The following is a 21,642-nucleotide window of genomic DNA, read 5'->3' as shown; positions in this document are numbered from 1 at the left end:
AGGATTAGTGATTCCCAGCACCCCCAACCTACCAGACCCAGCTCCCCTCCCAGAGCTGGGGAGAGAACCCAGGAGTCCTGACTCCCAGCACCCCCTGCTCTAACCCAACAGACCCCACTTCCTGCCCAGAACAGAACATAAGAATGGCCATACTGGATCAGACCAAAGGTCCATCTAGCCCAGTATCCTGTCTACCAACAGCGACTAATGCCAGGTGCCCCAGAGGGAATGAACAGAACAGGGAATCATCAAGTGATCCATCCCCTGTCGCCCATTCCCGCTTCTGGCAAACAGAGGCTTGGGACACCATCCCTGCCCATCCTGGCTAATAGCCATTGATGGACCTATCCTCCATGAACTTATCTAGTTCTTTTTTGAACCCTATTACAATCTTGGTCTTCACAACATCCTCTGGCAAGGAGTTCCACAGGTTGACTGTGCGTTGTGTGAAAAAATACTTCCTTTTGTTTGTTTTAAACCTGCTGCCTATTAATTTCATTTGGTGACCCCTAGTTTTGTGTTATGAGAAGAAGTAAATAACACTTCCTTATTTACTTTCTCCACACCAGTCATGATTTTAGAGATCTCTATCATATCCCCTCTTTGTCGTCTCTTTTCCAAGCTGAAAAGTCCCAGTCTTATTAATCTCTCCTCATATAGCAGCCGTTCCATACCCCTAATAATTTTTGTTGCCCTTTTCTGAACCTTTTCCAATTCCAATACATCTTTTTTGAGATGGGGCGACCACATCTGCACACAGTATTCAAGATGTGAGTGTACCATGGGTTCATATAGAGGCAATATGATATTTTCTGTCTTCTTATCTATCCCTTTCTTAATGATTCACAACGTTCTGTTTGCTTTTTTGACTGTCGCTGCACATTGAGTGGGTGTTGTCAGAGGACTATCCACAATGACTCCAAGATCTTTCTTGAATGGTAACAGCCAATTTAGATCCCATCATTTTATATGTATAGTTGGGATTGTTTTCCAGTGTACATTACCTTGCATTAATCAACATTGAATTTGAGCTGGGGAGAGAACCCAGGATTCCTGACCAAGCCTGAGCTCCTTCCTCTGAGAGACTCCAGTCCCAGAAATCTGGCTGAGTACATTGCTCTTGCTCTTACTCTTACAAAGCCCCTCACTCTAGCAGGTCACAGCTCAGTATAACCTGGGGGTATCTGTGCCTAACCTGTGTGTGTCTGCCCCTCAGCAAACCATCCGGGAGCTCTTCGAAATGCCCCTGGATGAGCCAGCCAAGAAGGAAGGGGAGGTCCTCACCATGGCGCAGGAGGACGAGGAGGATCCCATGGCCAACAAGCAGACCCAGATCCTGGAGCAGGTAAGCCCCACCAGCCACGGGGAAGGCTGATTTTCCCTCAGCTCCACCTCCCCACCCACTGAGATAAGTATGTCTGGCTGGCAGGCGCTGTGCAAGGCTGAGGACCCTGAGGACATCCGGGCGGCCACGCAGGCCAAGGCTGAGCAGGTGGCAGAGCTGGCCGAGTTCAACGAGAACATCCCCCTGGATGCGGACGAGCGGCCCAGCAAGGAGGAGGAGGAGGAGATGTCGAAGGCTGAGCAGGAGATCGCCTCGCTCATGGAGCAGGTGCAGGACGGGGGCAGATTGGCTAGAAAGAGATCCACCCTGCATCCTGTCACTCCCCTTGTTCCTACCCTGCAGCAGAATGAGCCCTAGTGTATCTCAGCTGGGGGAGCGTTGGACCATGGGAAGGGAGTGGGTGGCTGTGTCCTTTCTGCCACCTGCTGGAGGGAATGAGCCCTGCTCTTGGTGGGTGGGTTCAGAATCTCACAAGCTCTTCCAGCAGACCCTGCACTCTGGGTTTAGCCAACAATATGTGCCTACCATTTCAGGGCTCTTTTATGTGCAATAGGCCCAAGAGACCTGACTGCCAGTCCCCTGCTGCTCTAGTCCAGCAGACCTCACTCCCCTCCCGGACCTGGGGATAGAACCCAGGAGTCCTGACATCCCCAATCTTTCTGGTAACTCCTGTTCACCATCTCCTGCCCTTGCAGCTCACCCCCATTGAACGCTATGCCATGAACTTCCTGGAGGCCTCTCTGGAAGACATCAGCCGAGAGGAGCTGAAGCAGGCAGAGGTGAATGTGACCCCCTTTAGCCCTTTCATCACTTGGGGCTGGGTGGGGGATCTCACCCTGGCTGGCCAGAGTAGCTTTGTCCACAGCTTTGGCTTCGGCAGCACCTCCAAACCTCAAGCGCGTGGCTCCCCCCATGCAACGCAGCTTCGGTGGTGTGGCCGCACAGCAACCATCTCCCAGGCTGTTGTGAGCCCCACTCCCCTGGGCTTATGACCTTTCATGGAGATGACACTGGGGCACCAGCTGCGTGGGAGACGGGGGTGGCCACAGGGCACTGAGGCATTGTGTAAACCCATCTAGCCAGGTATCCCATCCTCCCTGCCTCCCCAGATCACATCCAGGGATCCATCTAACCCGATATCCCATTCCCCCCTGCTGCCCCAGATCACACCCACAGGATTATCTATCCCCCTGTATTCTGCCCCAGATCACGCCCATGGGACCCTTGAGGCACAAACACCCCTCTCATATCCCGTCCTGGATGAGACCCACAGGACCCTCAAGCCCTGTACTCTGCCCCCTCATCTCAAACCCATGGGCCCATCTAGCCCAATATCCTGCCCTGGATCAGGCCAATGGGCCCATCTGGCCAAGTATCCCTCCCCCGGCCCAGACCAGAAGCCTGGTTGCTTGGCAGATGACCACTCTCTCTCTCCTTTACAGGAGCAGGTGGAGGCTGCCCGGAAGGACATAGACCAGGCCAAGGATGAGGTAGTGTTCAAGCTGCCCGACGACGAGGACGAGGGTCGGCTCAGCGAGGAAGGCTACATCAAAAAGAGCAAGAAAGCCAAGGTGCCCAGCCGTGCAGGCCCAGAGCGCACTGGCACACGCATGAGTGAGCGACTGCGGGGCACTCGCCTCTCCCTGCGCGAGGCAGATGGAGTGGACACCGAGTCACCCCAGGCCCGGCTCCCCAGCCTGCGCCACCTGCGGGGCCACCATGCCAGGCTGGAGGCCGAGGAGGCAGAAGATCACCTGTCCCTGGTGGCCCAGCACACACGTGGCGCGGCCATCCGCAGGGACCTGGTGCGGGAGGAGACGCCAGCTCCGACTCGCAAGGCCATGGCCAAGAGGGAGGAGTCGGGGACCAAGGTCCCAGGGGCTGGCGAGAGGGTGCTGCGGCCCATCCCTCACAGAACAGAGGCCCCCGTCATTGGGGAGAGGGTGCTCCGGACCTCTCCACAGAGACCTGAACCCCCTGCCACCGGAGACAAGGTGCTGCGAGGCACCCCCCAGAGAGCTGAGCCCTCAGCCACCATAGAGCGGGTGCTCCGAGCCATCCCTCAGAGAGCAGACATCCCTGGGGACAGGATGCTACGAGGTGCCCCGCAGCGAGCAGAGTCCCTGGCTACCATGGAGCGGGTGCTGCGCAGCGCCCCCCTGAGAACAGATGCTCCAGCTCCTGGGGACAGGGTGCCCCGGCTGGCCCCACTCAGACCAGAGGCACCTCCTGCTGGGGAGCAGGACCTGAGACCTGAGGCACCAGTGACTGGTGCGAAGCTCCTCCAGCCAAGACCTGAGGTAGCACCTGCCGGAGAGGAGACCCTCCAGCCAACACTCCCAGCTACTGAGATGAGGATGGTCTTGGGGGCGCCGGCCCTGCTAGGGCATGAGAGCACAGCACCCACAGGGGAGCTAGCCTCAAAGAAGCCCCCTGTTGAGCACATGCTGAGGGTGGAACCCCCACCCACTTGGGAAAAGGTGCTGGGATCCATGGAGCTCTCCACAAGGGTGAAGATGGGGAGCGTGGAACCATCTTCTGCCTCAGAGAAAGTTCCCCTACCAGCCCCCTGCAGCCTGGAGATCCCAGCCTCCCACAAGCCGGTGCCAAGCCCAGAGACGCCAGCCTCTGGGGAGGAGCCACCTGAAGAAGCCAAGGGATCTTTGGGCAAAGCTGAGGTAGCCGGAGAGCTGGCCCAACGCTCAGTGGAGCTGGACAGTGTGGACATGAAGAGGGGAGAGCCAGCCAGGCATGCCCTGGAGGAGCTGGAGAGCCTGGCCCCCGATGGGCCCGCAGCAGAGCTCCCCCCGGAGATGCCTGCCCACTGCGCTGCTAGGACAGGGGTTGAACTGCCCGCTGCTGAGCCTTTCTCCACCACAGAGGGCAAAGGGCCAGGAGAGGTGGAGCCCCAGCCAGCCTGGCCTCTCTCGGGCTCCCTGAACCAGCCGGTGGAGGCTGCCAACTCCCTGCCTCGACTGAAAACGCCGCCCCCCAGCAAGGAGCACAACGGGCTAGAGCGGCCTTCCCCTCTCTCCAACAGCCTGGCCGAACCCCAGCCCAGGGAGCTGGCACAGGGTGCCACAGAGCCACTAGAGATAGCCATTGGGTGCAGCAGCAGCCCGAAGGAGGTGTCCAAGAGGGGGCTGGGCGACCAGGAAGACAAGCCCAAGCACCCAGACGGAGTGAGTGCAGCCAACACCGCCTCCCTGGGGCTGGGGGAAATGCAGCCAGGGACGACCTCCTCCTCGGACAGCCCATCGCCAGCCAAAACACCGCGCCGGCGCACCAGCGCTGACGTGGAGATCCGGCAGAACCACCAGGGCCAGGACGGCCCGGCTGCCAAGGTCTTGCGCAAGCTGCCAGGCCGCCTGGTCACCGTAGTGGAAGAGAAGGAGCTGATCCGACGCCGGCGCAACCGCATCCACAAGCTGGACACCACCGGCAGCACCGTGGTGAGCCCCAGCAGCAGTTCGGCCCACAGCATCTCCGAGCTGGAGTTGTCCCCCTCCAGCAAGGACCTGCCGCTGCTCCGTGACCTGCCTGCCCGCCGCAGGATTGAGCTGGAGAGCCGGGCCGCCAAGGAGAGGGGAGACGAGGGGTCTGGGCTGGAGCTGCCCCCCAGCCTGCCCCCGCCACCCCTCAAGCGTAAACGCGGCCGGCCCCCCAAGAACAAGTCTCCAGAGCAGCCAAGCCAGGGGGAAGCGCAGCCACCACCCAGCACCCATGTACCCCGCGTCAGGAAGCCAGAGATCAAGACTCCCGAGCCATCCTCACCCAAGACCCTGAAGCAGCCATGCAAGGGGGAGGCACGGCCACCGCCCGGCACCCTGAAGCCACGTGCCCAGAAGCTGGAACCCAAGGCCCCTGAGCCAGCCTCGCCCAGGAGCAAGACAGAGAGCAGTGAGAATGACTCCCCCCTGGAGAAGCGCCGGCGGGGCCGGCCCCCCAAGGCACACTGGGCCCCCGCCACTCCCAGCACTGAGTCACCCCCCAAGCGCAAGCGGGGCCGGCCCCCCAAGAACCCAGCTTCCCCCCGCGTGGAGACAGCAGCCCCCCGCCCTGGCTCAACCTCGGACCGCGACACCTCCGCCGAGAAGGAGCTGCCCCCACCTGGCCGCAAGAGGAGGTGGAGAAGGAAGGAAGAGCCTAGCCAGGCCCCCAGTGAGAGCTCGTCGGATGGCGAGGAGGCCCGCCCCCTCACCCGGCTGGCCCGTCTCCGGCAGGAAGAGAAGCTGGAGTCGGGTAGTGAGTGTTCGGCCCTGCTCCCATCCCAGAGTGCTGCCCCTAAGCCGGAGCCGGACGGCACCTCCTCAGGGGAGAGCAGCACCTCCGAGCAGACCCCGGCCCGCTCCACCCGCCAGCGCCCTGGCAGCTTGGTGCCACCGCTGGAGCAGGAGCATCAAAGGCGCAAGCGGGGGTGCTTGTCAGAGGGCGGCAAGTCCCCTGGGGCTGCCGGCTCATCGGAGGACGACGGGGGCGGCGAGTCAGAGTCCTCAGCAGAGTTGAGCGGCGAGGAGGGTGAGCGGCGGCCCAAGCGCCGCCGCCGCCACGCAGGCCGAACCACCGGGAGCAGGAGGCGGCAGTGCCCACGGGGCAGTTCGGCCGACCGCATCCTGCGAAGCGCCGCCGCCACCCCAGCCGGCAACACCCGCTCGGCCACCGGCACCACGCCGGGGGGGGTGGCTGGAGCCCCCACCCCCTCGGCCACCGCTGCTCCTGCCGCCATGGTTACCTCCTCACTAAGTATCAGAGGCCGCAAGCCCAAAACGTGACCACAGCCTGGGAGATGCCAGAGTCGCTTCCCATTGGGATAGATCGGAGCTCACCTACCCACTCACCCCCATCCCCGCCCTTCTCGGGAAGCAGTACAGCCACTCTGGGCTTCCCACATCTCTGCCATCCCCGTCTGGACTGTTAAACCACTACTTGAACGCGGGAGGGGCTGGTGGCATGGCTGGCTGGTTCCCCTGGCTCTGACACACGCTTGGCTCTGGGCACAAGCTAACCCAGCTGCAGGCCTCGGCAGCCTGGGGGGACCGTGCTGCTCCGCCCTGGGGAAGACGCGGCCTGTGGGGGAACAGGGCTCCGCTCTTTGGCATCACGGAGCAGGCAGGGCGCCAACCAAGGCAGGAGGTGTACACGGTTCCACCTGGTTCTGGGCATGGGATTAGCCCAAGGCCCTGGCTGGATTGGCCCAGGTGTTTCACCCCCTTTTTTTATTTCTATCCTCTTGCCCAATCCAGGGTTGGTTCAAATCCCCCCCGCCCCCCCAGTGGAGGGAGCTCCCCCCGAGTTCTAAAAACTCGCCCTTTCTTTTTAACTAGCTTGGGTTGGTTTTTAACTGACGCGACCAAATTCGCGGCCTCCCACTCCCACCTGGGGTTTTTCTTGATTTCCTTCCTGCTCTTCCATGCAGGAGCCAGGTTGTCAGGCTGGGGCAGCCAAATCTGGCCGCTGGGGACAGACTGGAACACGGGGTGCAGCGGCCCCCCAACACAGGAGAAATTGTCCTCTTTTTAATTATGTACATTTCAGACTCACAGCTCCAAGGACTCTTGGGGCTCTGATTGGTTGGGCCCCCCCCAACACACAAGCCCCCCCACCTTTCTCTTTATGTACAGCCCTTGTTGTAAAATAGGTTCTTTTGAACATAATCTATGCAAAGGTTATTTTGTATAGGGGAGCACACCATTCCCCCCTCCACGGCAGGACTGGGGGCGGCAGCGGTTCTCGGGTTGGGGGGGAGCGTGTGGTTGGGGAGCAGGGGGTGTAGGGACTGGGGTGGGGGTGTTCCCATGGAGCTGTCTTTCCTACTGAAGCATGTTCAGAACGTGTACAGAGGTCCGATGTAATCTTTCTTCAGAATAATGCTATGAATAAAGTGTTAAAAAAAAAAAAAAAGAAAAACCGACAGCACAGCCCCGGCCTCTGCAGTGTGGTTTGTGCCTCCTGCACCCTCCCATCTCTCATCCACTATCTCAGCCTTCCCTCGCGGCTCTGACTGTCTCATCTGACCTGCCTTGTTGCTTTCTGCCGCAGCCTGGCATGCGCACGCACTGGGATCCTGAGCATTTCCTGCCATTTCAAGGGGCTTGGGCACTGGTGGCACTTCACTTGTCTTCCCCACCACCACCACCCCGGTTCTGTGTGGCGCTGCAGAGGACTGAAATGCTTTGGGCTAACTAAAGCCTTGGGGCTCAACATGGGGAACTGGGTGGGATTTAATGGTCTGTGCTCCACAGTGGGTCAGAGTAGATGCTCTGTGGGCCTCCTTCTGGGCTTTGAATCTGTAGAACAGCCCCATTTGGAGCAGCCCAGGCCACAGTTCCTGGGTTGAAGCCTGTATCCGATGGCCAAGCTAGAGCATGTCTTTGAGAAGGGACGGGGCGGCCAGAAGTATCCCATCTGGCAGTGCCCAGTACTAGCTGCTGAAGAGGAAGGTGTGAGAGCCTCCCACAGATACTCATCCCCTGTATTGCTGTGACTATTGGGTGCTTCATACTGTCTGGCCTAGCTCACTGTAGAGGCTTTTGGAGGTTTTCAGGCTTTAAATGTAAACTACACTTCTCCCCATAGATACCACCTGTGGTTCCACTATCAGTCACACCTTCCTGTGCCCTTGTGTGGCACAGCTGGGCCATGATACATTCCCCTACGGGTAACACGCCATAGCCAGGTAGCTGACACCTCTCTGTGCCTTCAATGGCACTGCTGGGTGCATGACAGCAGCTGCTTGGCTGGGGGGAGGGGAGGAGAGTAGGATTTTTATGCTATTTTTATGACCCATCTGGCTGACTCAGGGCCGCTTCCCACATGGTATGGCCATCCTTTGGGGGGAAAGAGTTCTCCCTGGGCCAGGGGAGATCAGGGCTAGGGTTTCAGCTGAGCCCAGAACTGGCTGGAAACCCCTGGAAGGGCAGACCCTGTGCTGGCAAAGGAAAAACCATGATCCCAGGGCAGGAAATGACCCGCAGTGGGAAACAAAGGAACAGGGTGTGTGCCAGGGAGCCAGGATGGATCTCAGAAGAGCAGGGCAGTGGGGGGCCATGGCTCCTTCCGGTGGGACTCTGAAACCTGGCTTGTCCATGCCGCCCTAAGGACTTGCTCATGCTGACGTCTAGGTGACTAACGGCTGCTGCCTTGTTTGAAAAGTTTATGCAGCATCATGTGAAAACTCTGCGGGCTGCATCGCTCCCTCAGGAAGCTGCTTTCTCTTGGCTTTGCTACTGAGAGACGGGGTGCTGGAGCTCAAAGACCCCATCAGGATGAGTATGGGGCCTGCCCTGGTGGTACAGCAGGAGCCCTGGGCGTCTGGCACATTAATAGCCGGGATAGAGCACAGATCCTGTGACTCCACCCCACCCTCTCTCTGCCCTTACATGGTACAGCTGGTGGAGTAACAGCCTGGCACATGATGGCTCCTCTTGCCCTTTAGAGAGAGAGAGAAAGAGTGTGTGTGTGTGAGAGAGAGAAATATACATACACCGGTCTCCCTAACACCATATATCGTAGAGCCTGGTGTGTCTAAGCTCCTGCCCACCTTGCATTCCACCTTCCTGTGCCCCCCTAGCCACTCTGATCCCTGTCTACCCTGCACCCTCCCTGTGCCCCACACACTGCCTCCAGCCCGCCCTGCACCCCACTCCACGCCCTGCCTGCTCCACACACAGCCCCTGCACTCTCTGCCTGGCTCACAGTCTCAGCATGACCTATGTTCTGTGTTTCTAGATCTTCACCTGGAGACTTAGCTGTATCTGAACACACACTATTTGTTTGCAACCCATTTACCAGGCAATCCAGGTTGCTCTGACTCAGCGACTTCTCATCTTCTATATTTACTGCTTCCCCCAAATCTGTCTCATTATCAGTGAGGTGTTTGTTTTGTGCCAGGCTACTCAAAAATGTTACATAGCGTAGGGCCAAGAACTGATCCCTGTGGGCCCCCCCCATTATATCCCAGCCCCTAGGAACTTCTTGCACCGAGACAGCCCCACTATACCCAACTCCAGGAGCCCCTGGCATCAAGACACAGCCCTATCCCTCCATCATATCTCAGCTCTCAGGAACCTCTGCCACCAGGACACAGCCCTGTTCCCTTGCTATATTCCAGCCCCCAGAACCTCCAGCACCAGGATGGCACAGGGGCTGGGCAGGTGTCTGAGGCCGTGAGGTCCCCGCCTGGTTCATCACCACAGTCTCTGCCTCATCCCCTGTGGGTTTCCCAGCGCAGCCGTTCTGCACGCCAAGTGCCATCTCCTCCCCCATGGGGCACTCAGGGTTCCCCCAGGGTGGGACTGGGATCCAAGCCGGGGGGGCACCTACAGGACAAAGACATGAACAGTCAACCCGGCCAGCTTCGGCTGCTGCAGCCCCGGTGTGCTTCCCGCTCTTCCCTTGGGCAGGGAAATCAGTGCCAGGGTCCCCAGCAGCTCCAGGAGGGGGTGCTGAGCAGAGTGATGGAGCAGCCCCCTGGGGTTCCACTCTCCTTTTGGGAGGAGCCCCAGGGCTGGGCACCCTCGTTCTTTGCGGGGCCCCCATTTTGGGCTGTCTGTGCGTGGCCCCTCCTGGTTTTCTTCAGGGGAGTCCCCAGCTGCCCAGGGAAGAGAGGTGGCACCGAATGCCAGGACACAGCACATTCCTGAGCTTCTAGGGACAGCAGCAGCCTCAGCCAGCAGTGCCCCAGTGCCCCCGAGAGGGGGAAGCCTCCTCCCCCGCCCCACTGAGCCAGCCAGTCCCCCCCAGTCTCTGGTTCACAATCAATTCCCCTCCCCAGGTCGAATTTCTCTCTCTCTCCATTTCAAACACCCTCCAACTAACGGGCCATTTCATCTTGAATGGTCCCTTAGCATAGGTGTTACTGGCTTATGCTGAACTATCTGCTCCTCCTGTTTAGCTGTGACTAGGGTTGCCAGGTGTCTGGTTTTCGAAAAGGGCCCCTGGCAGCTCCAGTCAGTACATTTGACCAGGCCATTAAAAGGCCAGCTGGCCGCAGCGGGGCTAAGGCAGGCTACCTGCCCAGCTCCACGCAGTTCACAGGAAGCGGCCAGCATGTCTGGCTCCTAGGCAGAGGAGCGGCCGGGGGGCTCCGTGCATTGCCCGAGAGCCGGCTCTATAGGTCCCATTAGCTGGGAAGCCATGGTGGGTGCAAATCTGGGGCACCATGGCTGTGGCCAGTGGGCGCTGTGGAGCTGGCATCTGGTCTTTACTCATTCCTGTGCCCACAGCATTGGCATGGTGCCACCCCCATAGCCTGGCATGAGAAAGGGGAGAGAGAGGTAGGGTGACCAGCTGAGAGGAAGAAAATATTGGGGGACGTGCGGGGGGCCACCGGTGGAGAAAACAACAAAAAAAAAAGCGGAGTGCCGCTAGCAGAGCAAAAAAAAAAAGAAAAGAAAGGAAAGCCACGAAATATTGGGATGCGGGACAAATGCCTAAATATCAGGACAGTCCTGATTTTATCAGGACATCTGGTCACCCTAGAGAGAGGAGGAGGAGCCTCTTATGTACCTCTCTAGCACCCCAAAGAGCCTGGACTGATTAACACCAGCTTCTCAGGGAGCTTCCTGTTTCCTGCTGCTTCCCTGAACCCGCTTGAAGAGAACAGGCAGTCAAGTGAAGTAATAGGAGCCAGTTAGGCCCTTAAGACGCTGATATCGTCCCTCACTCAGACCCTGCTACCAGCCTGCTGATTTGTCCCCTTCAATTGAGTGTTGAGAGCCACTCTAGCTGGCACAGAACAGCAGTCATGAGTGAAAGAAGAAAACGCCCCTCTGGGGCAGCATTTAGAAAAAGAAAGAAAGCAAAGGAAGCTTTTCTGTCTAAGCAGGAAGGAGCTCTCCTGAGATACAGAGACACAAATGTTCACAGAGAGCCTTCTGGCCCCAATGAGGATGTGAGTGGTGAGGAGATGCCTGATCTTCCAGTTAGTCAGAGTGCAGGTGACCTGGTAGCTACTGCAGCATCCATATCTCCATATCAAATGCATGTAACCATGCACATTCCTGAAGAAAAGTGTAGGTCAGAGAAGAGTGTGGTGGAGGTGCAAGAAACAGCTGCTGCTGAGTTTAGTTGCTTAAGTCTTAGATGATCCAGGACTGTGGACCCACTTGAGCAGTAGCCTGAGGGACTTCCTTGTACTGCATGGGCCACAGTAAGTGAAAAACTTCATGTACCCCAAAGCAGTGGTGAGCTGGAGACGGTTCGCACCGGTTCTGCAGGAACCGGTTGCTAAATTTAGAAGCCGGTTTAGAACCGGTTGTTAGGGTTATTGCTGGGAGACAAGAAATGGAATCACCAGAAACATACATAACTTCACATTTCTGTGTGGCTTAGTGTTGTCGCATGACATACTGTTTGAAATAAATGTTGTAAGCAAGAGACTCCAAGGTGTTGACCTTGATATATCTGGAGCAATTAAACAACTGGAAAAAGCAAAGTCAGACCTACAGTCTTACCGGTCAGATGAGAGATTTCAAAATGTTCTGAAGAGTGCACAGAAGTTGGCAGAGGAACTTCACATTGAAGCTATTGTCCCACTCATTCAAGAATACAAATGTCACTGAAGAAGAAGACATTTTGATTAGTAGGCACGGGACAAGCCCATAAGAGACCCCAAACAAGAATTAAAAGTTGAACTCTTTAACTAGGTGCTAGATTGAGCAATACAGTCAGTTGAAGAACGTTTCATGCAGCTCAAGGAACCCAGCAGTATATTTGGGATGTTGTATGATATTCCAAAATTCCTCTCTATACCTGAAGAAGACCTACACCAGCAATGCAGGGCACTAGAGACAGTGTTGACACAGGATGACATGCGCGATATTGATGCGAGTGATTTAGGTGATGAACTGAAAGCCCTTTCAAGATACGTTTCAGCAGGATCAACTCCAAAGGCTGTTCTGGAATATATGTGCACAGATAAGATGACCACCCTCTTTCCAAAACCTTTTGTTGCTCTGCACATACTTCTAACACTTCCTGTAACAGTTGCCAGTGGAGAACACACCTTCTCCAAGCTGAAGTTAATAAAAACACGTCTACACTCCACAATGACACAGGAGAGGCTAGTCGGCCTTGCAACCATCTCAATAGAGCATGGGCTGGCCCAGACTGTGAACCTTCAGCAGGAAGCAGTTCATACTTTTGCAACCAAGGCGGCACGGAAAGCACCACTTTGATCATTCAAACAGATAAAAATGCCAGTGTTTATTATGCAGACAAGAAAAGTTACATTTGCTGTTCAGACATTTGTAAGTTAAGTTTTACTTAAAATTTTTGAACAAGGCATTGTAAGTTGTTATTTCTCCTTTATTGGGGTAGGTAGCAGAGCAGTACCATGAGGAGTAGAACAGGAAGAAGGCAGAATTGAGACCTTTCACAGTTTTGGGCCAAGCGAGGGGGCATGGGGGCATCAGTTGACCTCCCTGCCTCAGGTTCCAAAATGTGGGCCGGACAGGATCCCTTTTCCACTGGGTGTTCCAGTCGCAAACCGGACACCTGGTCACCCTACCCCCGAACATATGTTGTGTGTGTTCATCCCACGGGTGAGAGTCTCCACCCTGTGCTCCAGGGGGCTTCGGGCACGGGGGCCTAACAGGCCCCTCTGGCCTCAGGGAACCTGGGCCTGGCCGGGGACAGGACGCGCCCAGGGCAGCCCCCCACTGCGGCGCCCGAGGGACCGTGTCACAAAGGTCACTGGGGGCTGGGCTGTCATGTGACCTGGGGGCACCACAAGGTCAGCTGGGGTCAGCATTTGCCATGTGACACCCCAGGGCGATGGTCAGGTCACATGACCAGGCTGCAGCGGTGACACCGCTTCCCCCCTTGGCGTGAGGGCCCCAACCTTGCCTCTGGGGTCAGAGGTCACCTGGCTGACCCCATGTTAACCCAGGAACCTATCCAGTTAAGAGCTCCTTCTCTTCCCCTATTGGCTGACAGCTCCCCTCGCTTGGCTCCTGACTGGTTGGCTACTAGGGATAACCGCTCCTCCTCCACATCTGATTGGCTCGGTGCTTCGTCAATCACAGTGCGGCGCTGCATCCCCATTTCTGATTGGCTACCCGAGCCGTCACTCATCTTCAAACTCCTCCTTCCCCTTCTGTTTGGCCGCGCTCCCCGCTGCTCACCCCCCGAGGCCGAGCCCCGCAGCTCGATTGGTCAGTCAGGCTGCCGCTCCATTCCCCGGACCCGCCCCTCATTTGCTCCCTGCCAGTGCCCGTGGATTGTCCTGCCTCCTTGGCGCGTGGGCAGCCAGTCTGCGCTCCGGAAGCGGGCGCGGCGCGCGGCCCAATCGAAATCGCGCGGCCTGGAACCGAGGTGCTGGGCGCGTGGGGGGCTCCGGCCTGGTGGGCGGGCTGGGGCTGCGGGAGCTGGGGGGAGGGGCTGGAGAAGGGGGAGCTGGGGGGAGGTGAGTGGTGCCTGGGGGGAGGGTTGGTTGGCTGAGGGGAGCTGGGGGAGGAGTGGTGGCTGGGGAGGGCTGGAGGGGAGCTGGGGGCAGGTGAGTGGTATCTGGGGAGGGTTGGTTGGCTGAGGGGGAGCTGGGGGAGGGGCTGGAGGAGGGGAGCTGGGGGAGGTCAGTGGTGTCTGGGGAGGGTTGGTTGGCTGAAGGGGAGCTGGGGAGCTGGAGGGGAGCTGGAAGGAGGGTCTGAGTGGTATCTGGGGAGAGAGTTGGTTGGCTGAGGGGGGAGCTGGGGTGAGGGGCTGGAGGAGGAGGGGGCAGCTGGAGGAAGGTGAGTAGTATCTGGGGGAGAGGATTGGGCATGGGGAGCTGGAAGGAGGTGAGTGGTATCTGGGAATAGGGTTGATTGGCAGAGTGGGGAGCTGGAGGTAGATGGTTGGGGGATGGGGGTGGATGGGGGAGGGGGTGGTTAGGAAAGGAGGGGAGACCTGGGCGTGGGGCTGTAATGCTTGGGGAGGGGGAAGTGCAGATAGAGGTGAGTTGCTGCCCCCTCCCCACTTGGTGTCTCTCTCTCCCCTCCCCCAGCTGGTCTGCAGGTCTGTGAGCTTAGCTCCAGGAGAAGCTGACTAGCATGACCCAGGACATGGGGCTTGAGGACAAACTGCCTGACCTCGGTGGCAGGAGGGAGCTGGACCAGAAAGATAACGACAGTGGCAGCAGCTGGGCCAGCAGCATCTCAGCGCTGGCGCTGTCCTCCAGCGGCGAGGAGTTGCTGCAGCGCCGCAGCCAGCCCGCCAGCCGCAGGATTGAGGTGGAGAGCGAAGACGAAGCTTCTGAGCCAGAGATGGCCCTCAGCCTGTCCCCAGTGCCCCTCAAGCCTAAACGGGGCCGGCCCCCCAAGAACAAGTCTGTGGAGCAGCCAAGCCAGGGGAAGGTGCAGCCCCCAGCCGGCACCCCCAAGTCCCAGGCCAGGAAGCCAGAGACCAAGGCGCCTGAGCCCTCCTCACCCAGAAGCAAGAAGATCCTTGAGAATGACTCTCCCCTGGAGAAGCGCAAGCGGGGCCGGCCTCCCAAGGTGCACCGTGTCCCAATCGCCCCCAGTGCTGAGTCTCCCCGCAAGCCAGGCCGGCCTCCCAAGGCAGGATGTCCCCTGGTTGCCCACAGTGCTGAGTCACCCCGCAAGCGGGGCCGGCCTCCCAAGGCACAGTGTGTCCCAATCACCCCCAGTGCTGAGTCTCCCCGCAAGCCAGGCCGACCTCCCAAGGCACAGAGTTGCGTAGTTGCCACCAGTTCTGAGTCACCTCGCAAGCGGGGCCGGCCTGCCAAGGCACAGCGTTCCCTGGTAGTGGTCACCCCCAGCGCTGAGTCACCTCGCAAGCGGGGCCGGCCAGCCAAGGCACAGCATTCCCTGGTAGTGGTCACCCCCAGTTCTGAGTCACCCCGCAAGCGGGGCCGGCCTCCCAAGGCACGGTGTCCCCCGGTCGCCCGCAGTGCTGAGTTTCCCCGCAAGCGGGGTCGGCCTCCCAAGATCAAGTCTCTGGAGCAGCTGAGCCAGGGGGAGACGCAGTTGCCATCCGTCACGCCTAAGTCCCACATCAGGAAGCTGGAGACGAAGGCCCCTGAATTGTTCTCACCCAGGAGCGAGACAGACAGCTGTGAGAGCAACTCCCGCCTGGAGAAGCGCAAGCAGGGCCGACCTCCCAAGGTGCGCAGTGCCCTGGTCATCCCCCATACTGATTTGCCCCATGAGAGGCACCGGCCCTCCAAAAACAAGTCTCCAGAAATCAACAAGGGAGATGTGCAGCCACCACCCGGTGTCCCCACGTCCCATGTCATGAAGCTGGAGACTAAGATGCCTGAACTCTCCTCACCAAGGAGCAGGACCTCAGAACTGCCAGGGGAGGGGGAAGCACAGCCTTCACCCAGCACCCCAAAGCCACATGCCCAGAAGCCAGGATCCAGTGCCCCTGAGCCAGCCTCGTCCAGGAGCAAGACAGTAAGCAGTGAGCAGCCTCTGGAGAAGCGCCGGCGGGGTCGGCCCCCCAAGGTGCCCTGGGCCCCGGCTGTCCCCACTGCTGAATCACCCTCCAAGCGCAAGCGGGGCCGGCCCTCCAAGAGCCCAGCTTTGCCCCGCATGGAGGTGGCAGTCCTGTGCTCCGGGTCAGCCTCAGACCGTGACACCTCGGCTGAGAATGAGCCACCTCTGCCTGGCCGCAAGAGGAGGAGGCGGTGGAGGAAGGAGGAGCCTGTCCTGGCCGGCAGCGAGAGCTCATTGGATAGTGAGGATGGGGTGGCCCCACTCTGGCCGAAAGAAAAGCCAGACTTGGGCAGTGAGACCTCGGCCCTGCTCCCACCCCAGAACGCCGCCCCTGAAGCAGAGCCAGAAGGCAACTCGTTGGGGGAAAGCGGTGCCTCTGAACACCCCCCAGCCCGCTCCACCCGTAGCACAGCAGCAGTTAGCAGTAGCAAAACGGGGCCCATCAGTGGCTCACTCAGAATGTAGAAAAGGAAAAGAAAGGAACAGGTCTAAAAAGAAAAAAGAGCAGCCTTTAAATCCTCAAATTCCCACACCACTGTCTGATGAGGACGGTTTAACTCAAAGGCTTCGGTGTTCATGGTCTGCTCCTTTCTCTCCTCGCTCAACTCAGGGTGCCGAACTTGGTGCTGTTGCCTGTGCTTTGGAACGCTCCACTGGTTTCCTCGTACCCTTGCTTTCGCTTTCCAATTCTGCATGGCTCTGTAATGCCCCCACCGAATTCCAGCCTTTCTAATAAACCTGCCCCTGATCTTGCCTCTCTCCTTTCCTACATTGCTTCCTTCGCTTCATCCTCTCCTGTTGTTCTAAAGGTTTCTTAGATTCCAAGGTCAGAAGAAACCATTATGATCCTTCTAGTCTGACCTCCTGCGCTGGCCATAGATTTTCTCCTCCCATTGCTTATAAATTGCTTTTCCATCTGTATTCTACGCTCTCTTCGGATTTTTTCTTTCTTTTTTTTTTTTTTTTGGTGCTTGCATTCTTCGTCATTTTATTTTTGTGTCCCCCACCTCACCCTTCTCATTTAATTACTTGATCTGTTTAAAAGGTACTCTGTTCTTACCAGAGTCACTGGTAAATTCGGTAAGCCTTGAAGTGCAGCCTCCTTGTTGGGAATCAGACCCCAGTCTGCTGCAGGACGGGCAGTGATAGTCACCATTATGCTAATGAAGAAAGCTGTATGGCTCCATTTCATTATGAAAATCTTATCGCTAATTCCTGCTAAACCAAGTGCTCAAGGGGTGACAAGGAAGTGATGGGCTCTTTCCATAAAATTGTGAGCATTTCTGTTTTAGCAATCAGTCTTGCAGAGACCGTACCTGATTTGTAGGCTCTGCAGAGGTAGATTGCCGTGTTGTCAGAAGCAATAAAACAGGTGCAGGCAAAGAAGGAATTATCATAGGACTCGCTCTTAAAATCTTACAGACCAAAATAGAGAGCCATGGAGAGTTGCTTTCTTATGTAAAAAGGGAATGGGTCACTAATATGACTGGTGCCAGAGCAAATTTTGAAAATTGGATTTATTTGGTCCATGATGTTCCCTCAGGAGGATAGCAAGGGACTGATAAAACCAGGCAAAGATTGTCGAGAGTAGGTTTGTAGGAAGAGATAAGAAATGATGTGAAATAATACTGTGGTGATCGCTTGATCTGTGCGCAAAATTATCTTAAAGTAATAAGAACGGTGCTCCCCTTAAAGCTCATAAAAATTCAGGGCCATGGTCTACTTTGCAGATTCATTTGGTGGGACTGTTACCTGCAAGTTAAAAAGGAAATAAATATTTTTTACTTCAGCAACGGCTCGTGTGTTGTAATCCAGGTATTCTCCTATTGGGCCCTACTGGCATAATTGAAATCAGATTGAGGAACTAATTTTACAGGAAAAAAAACTTACAAAATTGTCTTTTGTTGTTGGGGACAAAACAAAAGTTCCACATTCCATACTGTGCTCAGGACAGGTGGAAAGGATGAACAGAATAGTCAAACTGATGAGAAAGTTTCTCTCTTAAAGGGAAGAGACCAGGACAGTCTCATTCCATTACTTCACATGGCAACTGGGCTGCTTTGCTAGTGAAAGAAATTGCATTTTGTTTGAGGTAATGATGCATGGAGAAATGAGACTTTCAAAGCGTCTATGAAAAACTAATGATGCACGGGATTGAGGGAATAAAAATGGATGTTTTGTGTAAAAAATGTCAGACTACCTTAAACAAGCACGTGTACATAGCTAATGAATTGGGAATATCAAAGTGAAAAGCATGACATGAACTGTGGGTAAATTAAACTCATCTATGTGTAGTCGGGTTACTGGAAATAAGAGAAATGTGTATAAAGTTTAGCATGCTACCCAACTTCAGCTGTTTTAGAGACCAAAGACACCGAGATATATCAGTGCACAGTGAAGAAACCCCCAGGCATCGGGAGGAAAGATAAACCTACAGGTGACAGATGAGCCAATTACACTTCCACCTACTATGTAAGAACTGAGTATGCAGTTGGCCATAGAGATGTTACAGTGCCCTAAGGTTGGACCTGTGCTTGCTTACTGGTCTAACTGCTATTTCAGTCCCTGGTGCTTTGCTTAATAATGTGCAGTTTATGCATATATATCTGTTTTAAATCTTTCTCAATGGAATATTGCTGAATTTGTCCACTGTGTAAAAACAAGTGTATTGTTGCTGTACGCATCTTTATTAGATTTAATAGCATTTTATCAGGGACAAGTGCAAAATCTGGGAGCTGCTCAATAAACTATTACATAGTCTGGTATCTTTCAAAATAGGCAACTCTGAAGTTTTGAGGGAATTGTTGGTTCCATTTTAGGGTTATTTGGATCAGGGATGTCTTTTTCGAACAGGCAAGATCTGGAAAATATAAAAAGACTTATTAACTATTTCAAGTACCAGGCAGTGGAAACAGTTTCTAAACCTAGAATATGGCATTAATGGCCTAACTACTGAGGAAAGGTATATTTTGTGTGTGTATAATAAGCATGACATTGCTAAACTGTTCAGCTGGACACAAATTCCTGAGTTAAGAAATAACAGGAAAGAAAAGGAATATGGCATAGGTAAGGAGATTATTTGCACAATTTACGGAAGTTATGTGTTAACTGCCATAACCAGTTTGTCAAGTGATATTGAAATGGATAAATTTCCTGATTTTTATCAATGACAAACAATTAGCTAAATGGTCTTTCCCTCAGTGTATTCAAAGGCTCTTGTAAACCGGCAATGTCTCAAATCCTGCAAACAGATTCCCTTGAGCACAATTTTTTAATTTGGAGTCAGTGACATCTCATCATAACAGAGGTACGTGTTGATCTAAACAGTCTTCGCTTCCATTGTCCAAATTTTAGTGCTGCCATGTTTAATAAATTGGCATTTGTCCAGTCACTTGACAAAAACATCTACATCTGCAACGAGTGTCTGGATGAACCACAGCTGCTGGTATTTCATTCAGCAGTACAAACCTGGAGCCCACCACATGTAGCCTGCTGCCTTTGACGACATAACTCCTGTCTGTGTCCATGCCAGCCTGACACGGCTCAACGAGACAGGTGAACAAGATGCTACAGCCTCTTGTCCCGCAAAGCTCATCCAGTGGTGACAACCAGCAGTTAGGGCGACCTAGGCTCTGGAGAGATGGTATTGCATAGTAATCAATTAAAAACATTTTTTAGATTGACTTCGCTTGTGATAAAACCACTCCAACTTTGTTTGACCCACAGTGTTGCAAGTCAAACCATAATGTGTACATCGGAACAGGCATCGATGAATCCATTATCCACAGTGAACCCCATTACCAGGATGAAGTTAAAAAATACCAGTTGTTTAACCTACACATTGATCCACTAACCTCAAATGTAAAAACATCATTGGACTGAAGAGATATGCATCTTACTCAGATTAGCAATGTCATGCACAAAGCAGAAAAGGTTATACACATCACAGGCATGATGGTGACTTAGAAATACTTATGTTTAATGCTTGGATAGAGATTACTCTTAAGGTTTTAATTGTATTGATTTTGTGTGTGTCAGTTTTATTTTGTCATGTATTTTGCTAAAACAGCCTAAACTTAATTTAAATGCTTTCACATCAGCTACATTTTTTCCCCCAGGGTGTCCTCCTGTTGCTATAATCGAGGGGGGGTAGAGGGGGCTATTAGCCAATATATTTCTGACAGTTTTGTATTTTCTGCACTTACGCTACGTTCTGTAACTATGAAGCAGACTCCTAGCATGCTTTATGTTCATGCTAAGCTTCCAGTTGTTGACTTGTGATCCCTGAGCTGATTTTTGAAAGGTCCATATTTAAAAAGAAACTATTTTCTCTTTGCTAGGAATGGCTTGCTTACAGTCTCAAATAATCTGGTGGGTTGTTTGGAAAATGAGTTAAAAGCTGGTCAGACCAACTCCATACACCAGGATGACAGGATAGTGGAATCTTGTCTACTTATGGTGTTTCTCCACTTACTGTTTCTTCCATCTTCACCTGTGATGCTTCTGGTGGTCTCCATGAGGTTGTGAGCATGTGCAAGGCAAGGAACCACTTTGCTGTTTCCTTTTCAGTTGAGTATTAATTAGTCTTCAGATCTGTGTGAGACCCACCAATGTCAGGTGGTGTGATAAATTTTACATAGCTGTGTGAGTACCGTGATCAGTGACTTGTGCACTCTAAATTAATCAAAAGACTATGGAGTGAGCTGTATATAACTTCTGGTATTTGTAAGTGTAGGAACTGTCAAACGAGATGTATATTTTAAGGTTTGCCAAATAACAGTGTACAAAATACAGGGTATAAAGTGACAGGAATGATTGGTGCAGGTGTCTTGGGTGAAGATGTCGGTAAACCTTGGAAAAACAGGTGGGGAAAGTAGATAAGAATAGGGAAATTAGGTCTTTGTGACCGTGAGATGGGGGTTTTCTGCCTGTTGAAAATGTAGGATATAAATATGTCAGCTAAGCTCATGATTTTGGAACAGATTGAAAACTGCTGTGAGCCTGTATCCCCAGCTGGTACAGTGCTAACCTTTGCTTTTCTGTATTGTGCTGATCTGTCTTTGCTTAATAAACTGACCGAGCGTGGTTAGCTGATGTGCCATTGATCAGTAATTTAAATTGACTCCTCAGTATTTTGTATAAGGGAACACAACATTTCCCCACTCCGTAGCAGGACTGGGGGCAGCAGCCATTCTCCGGGAGGGGGCAGGGAGTATGTGGTTGGGGAGCTGGGAGATCAGGGGCTGGGGGTGGAGGGAGGTGTTCCCATGGAGCTGTCTTTCCCACTGAAGCATGTTCAGAACGTGTACAGAGGAGTGATGTAAACTCTCTTCAGAATAATGCTATGAATAAAGTGTTTTTAAAAAATATAGAGCGAAAACTACCAGCACATCCTCTGCAGTGAGTTGTGTGCCTCCGTTCTCCCATTCCTTCAAGGCAATGCCCATCTCCTCTGACCTCCTTCCTCTGCACCATGGGGTGCTCGCCTGCTGGGGTCATCTGGGCATCTCTCACCTCAGCAGTTCCCTCCCATTGCCACATCCTCAGGCTGGCAGCTCAGTCCCCCCCTGTTCTCTGCCTGTGTCTCACAACAGAGCTGAAATGATTTGATCTAACAGAAGTCATTGGGCTTAACACAGCAAGAAGTCGGTGGCCCATGTAAGAAATACAGGGTATAAAATAATCTGTGGTTAAGCAACTGCTTATCTGATTACCAGGCTCACCTTTCTGAGGGTTCTTCTCATGCTGATTGCTTAACTAAAGAAAAGGTCATGGGAGTTGAATCGGATTAAATATCCTTAGCAGCAACTATGAGTTTAGGACATAAGAAGACAAGAATAGTGTTGAACTATGATGTGGCTC

General features: G+C 54.3%; 2 protein-coding genes across 4 annotated transcripts in view; both read left to right on the top strand.

Annotated features, from left to right (window-relative positions):
* LOC120403121 (Snf2 related CREBBP activator protein) overlaps positions 1–7,263 on the top strand; it is a 28,728-nt gene extending 21,465 nt beyond the window's left edge. For all 3 annotated transcript variants that reach the window (XM_039533880.1, XM_039533879.1, XM_039533878.1), the window contains exons 31-34: positions 1,217–1,345; positions 1,430–1,612; positions 2,041–2,124; positions 2,788–7,263. In XM_039533880.1, coding sequence (XP_039389814.1) covers positions 1,217–1,345; positions 1,430–1,612; positions 2,041–2,124; positions 2,788–6,117 — 3,726 coding nt within the window. In that variant the 3' untranslated portion in view covers positions 6,118–7,263. The remainder of the gene's footprint in view (positions 1–1,216; positions 1,346–1,429; positions 1,613–2,040; positions 2,125–2,787) is intronic.
* A 5,852-nt stretch (positions 7,264–13,115) lies between these two features.
* Positions 13,116–20,898, top strand: LOC120403151 (pollen-specific leucine-rich repeat extensin-like protein 1). The gene is made up of 2 exons (XM_039533942.1): positions 13,116–13,660; positions 14,328–20,898. Exon 2 carries the CDS (start codon positions 14,374–14,376, stop codon positions 16,243–16,245), a length of 1,872 nt encoding a protein of 623 aa, XP_039389876.1. The 5' UTR covers positions 13,116–13,660; positions 14,328–14,373; the 3' UTR covers positions 16,246–20,898.
* The last annotated feature ends 744 nt before the right edge of the window (positions 20,899–21,642 follow it).

The sequence above is a fragment of the Mauremys reevesii genome, linkage group 4 (genome assembly GCF_016161935.1).
Source record: "Mauremys reevesii isolate NIE-2019 linkage group 4, ASM1616193v1, whole genome shotgun sequence".
Classification (NCBI taxonomy): domain Eukaryota; kingdom Metazoa; phylum Chordata; order Testudines; family Geoemydidae; genus Mauremys; species Mauremys reevesii.
This window is presented reverse-complemented; position numbering and strand designations above follow the sequence as displayed.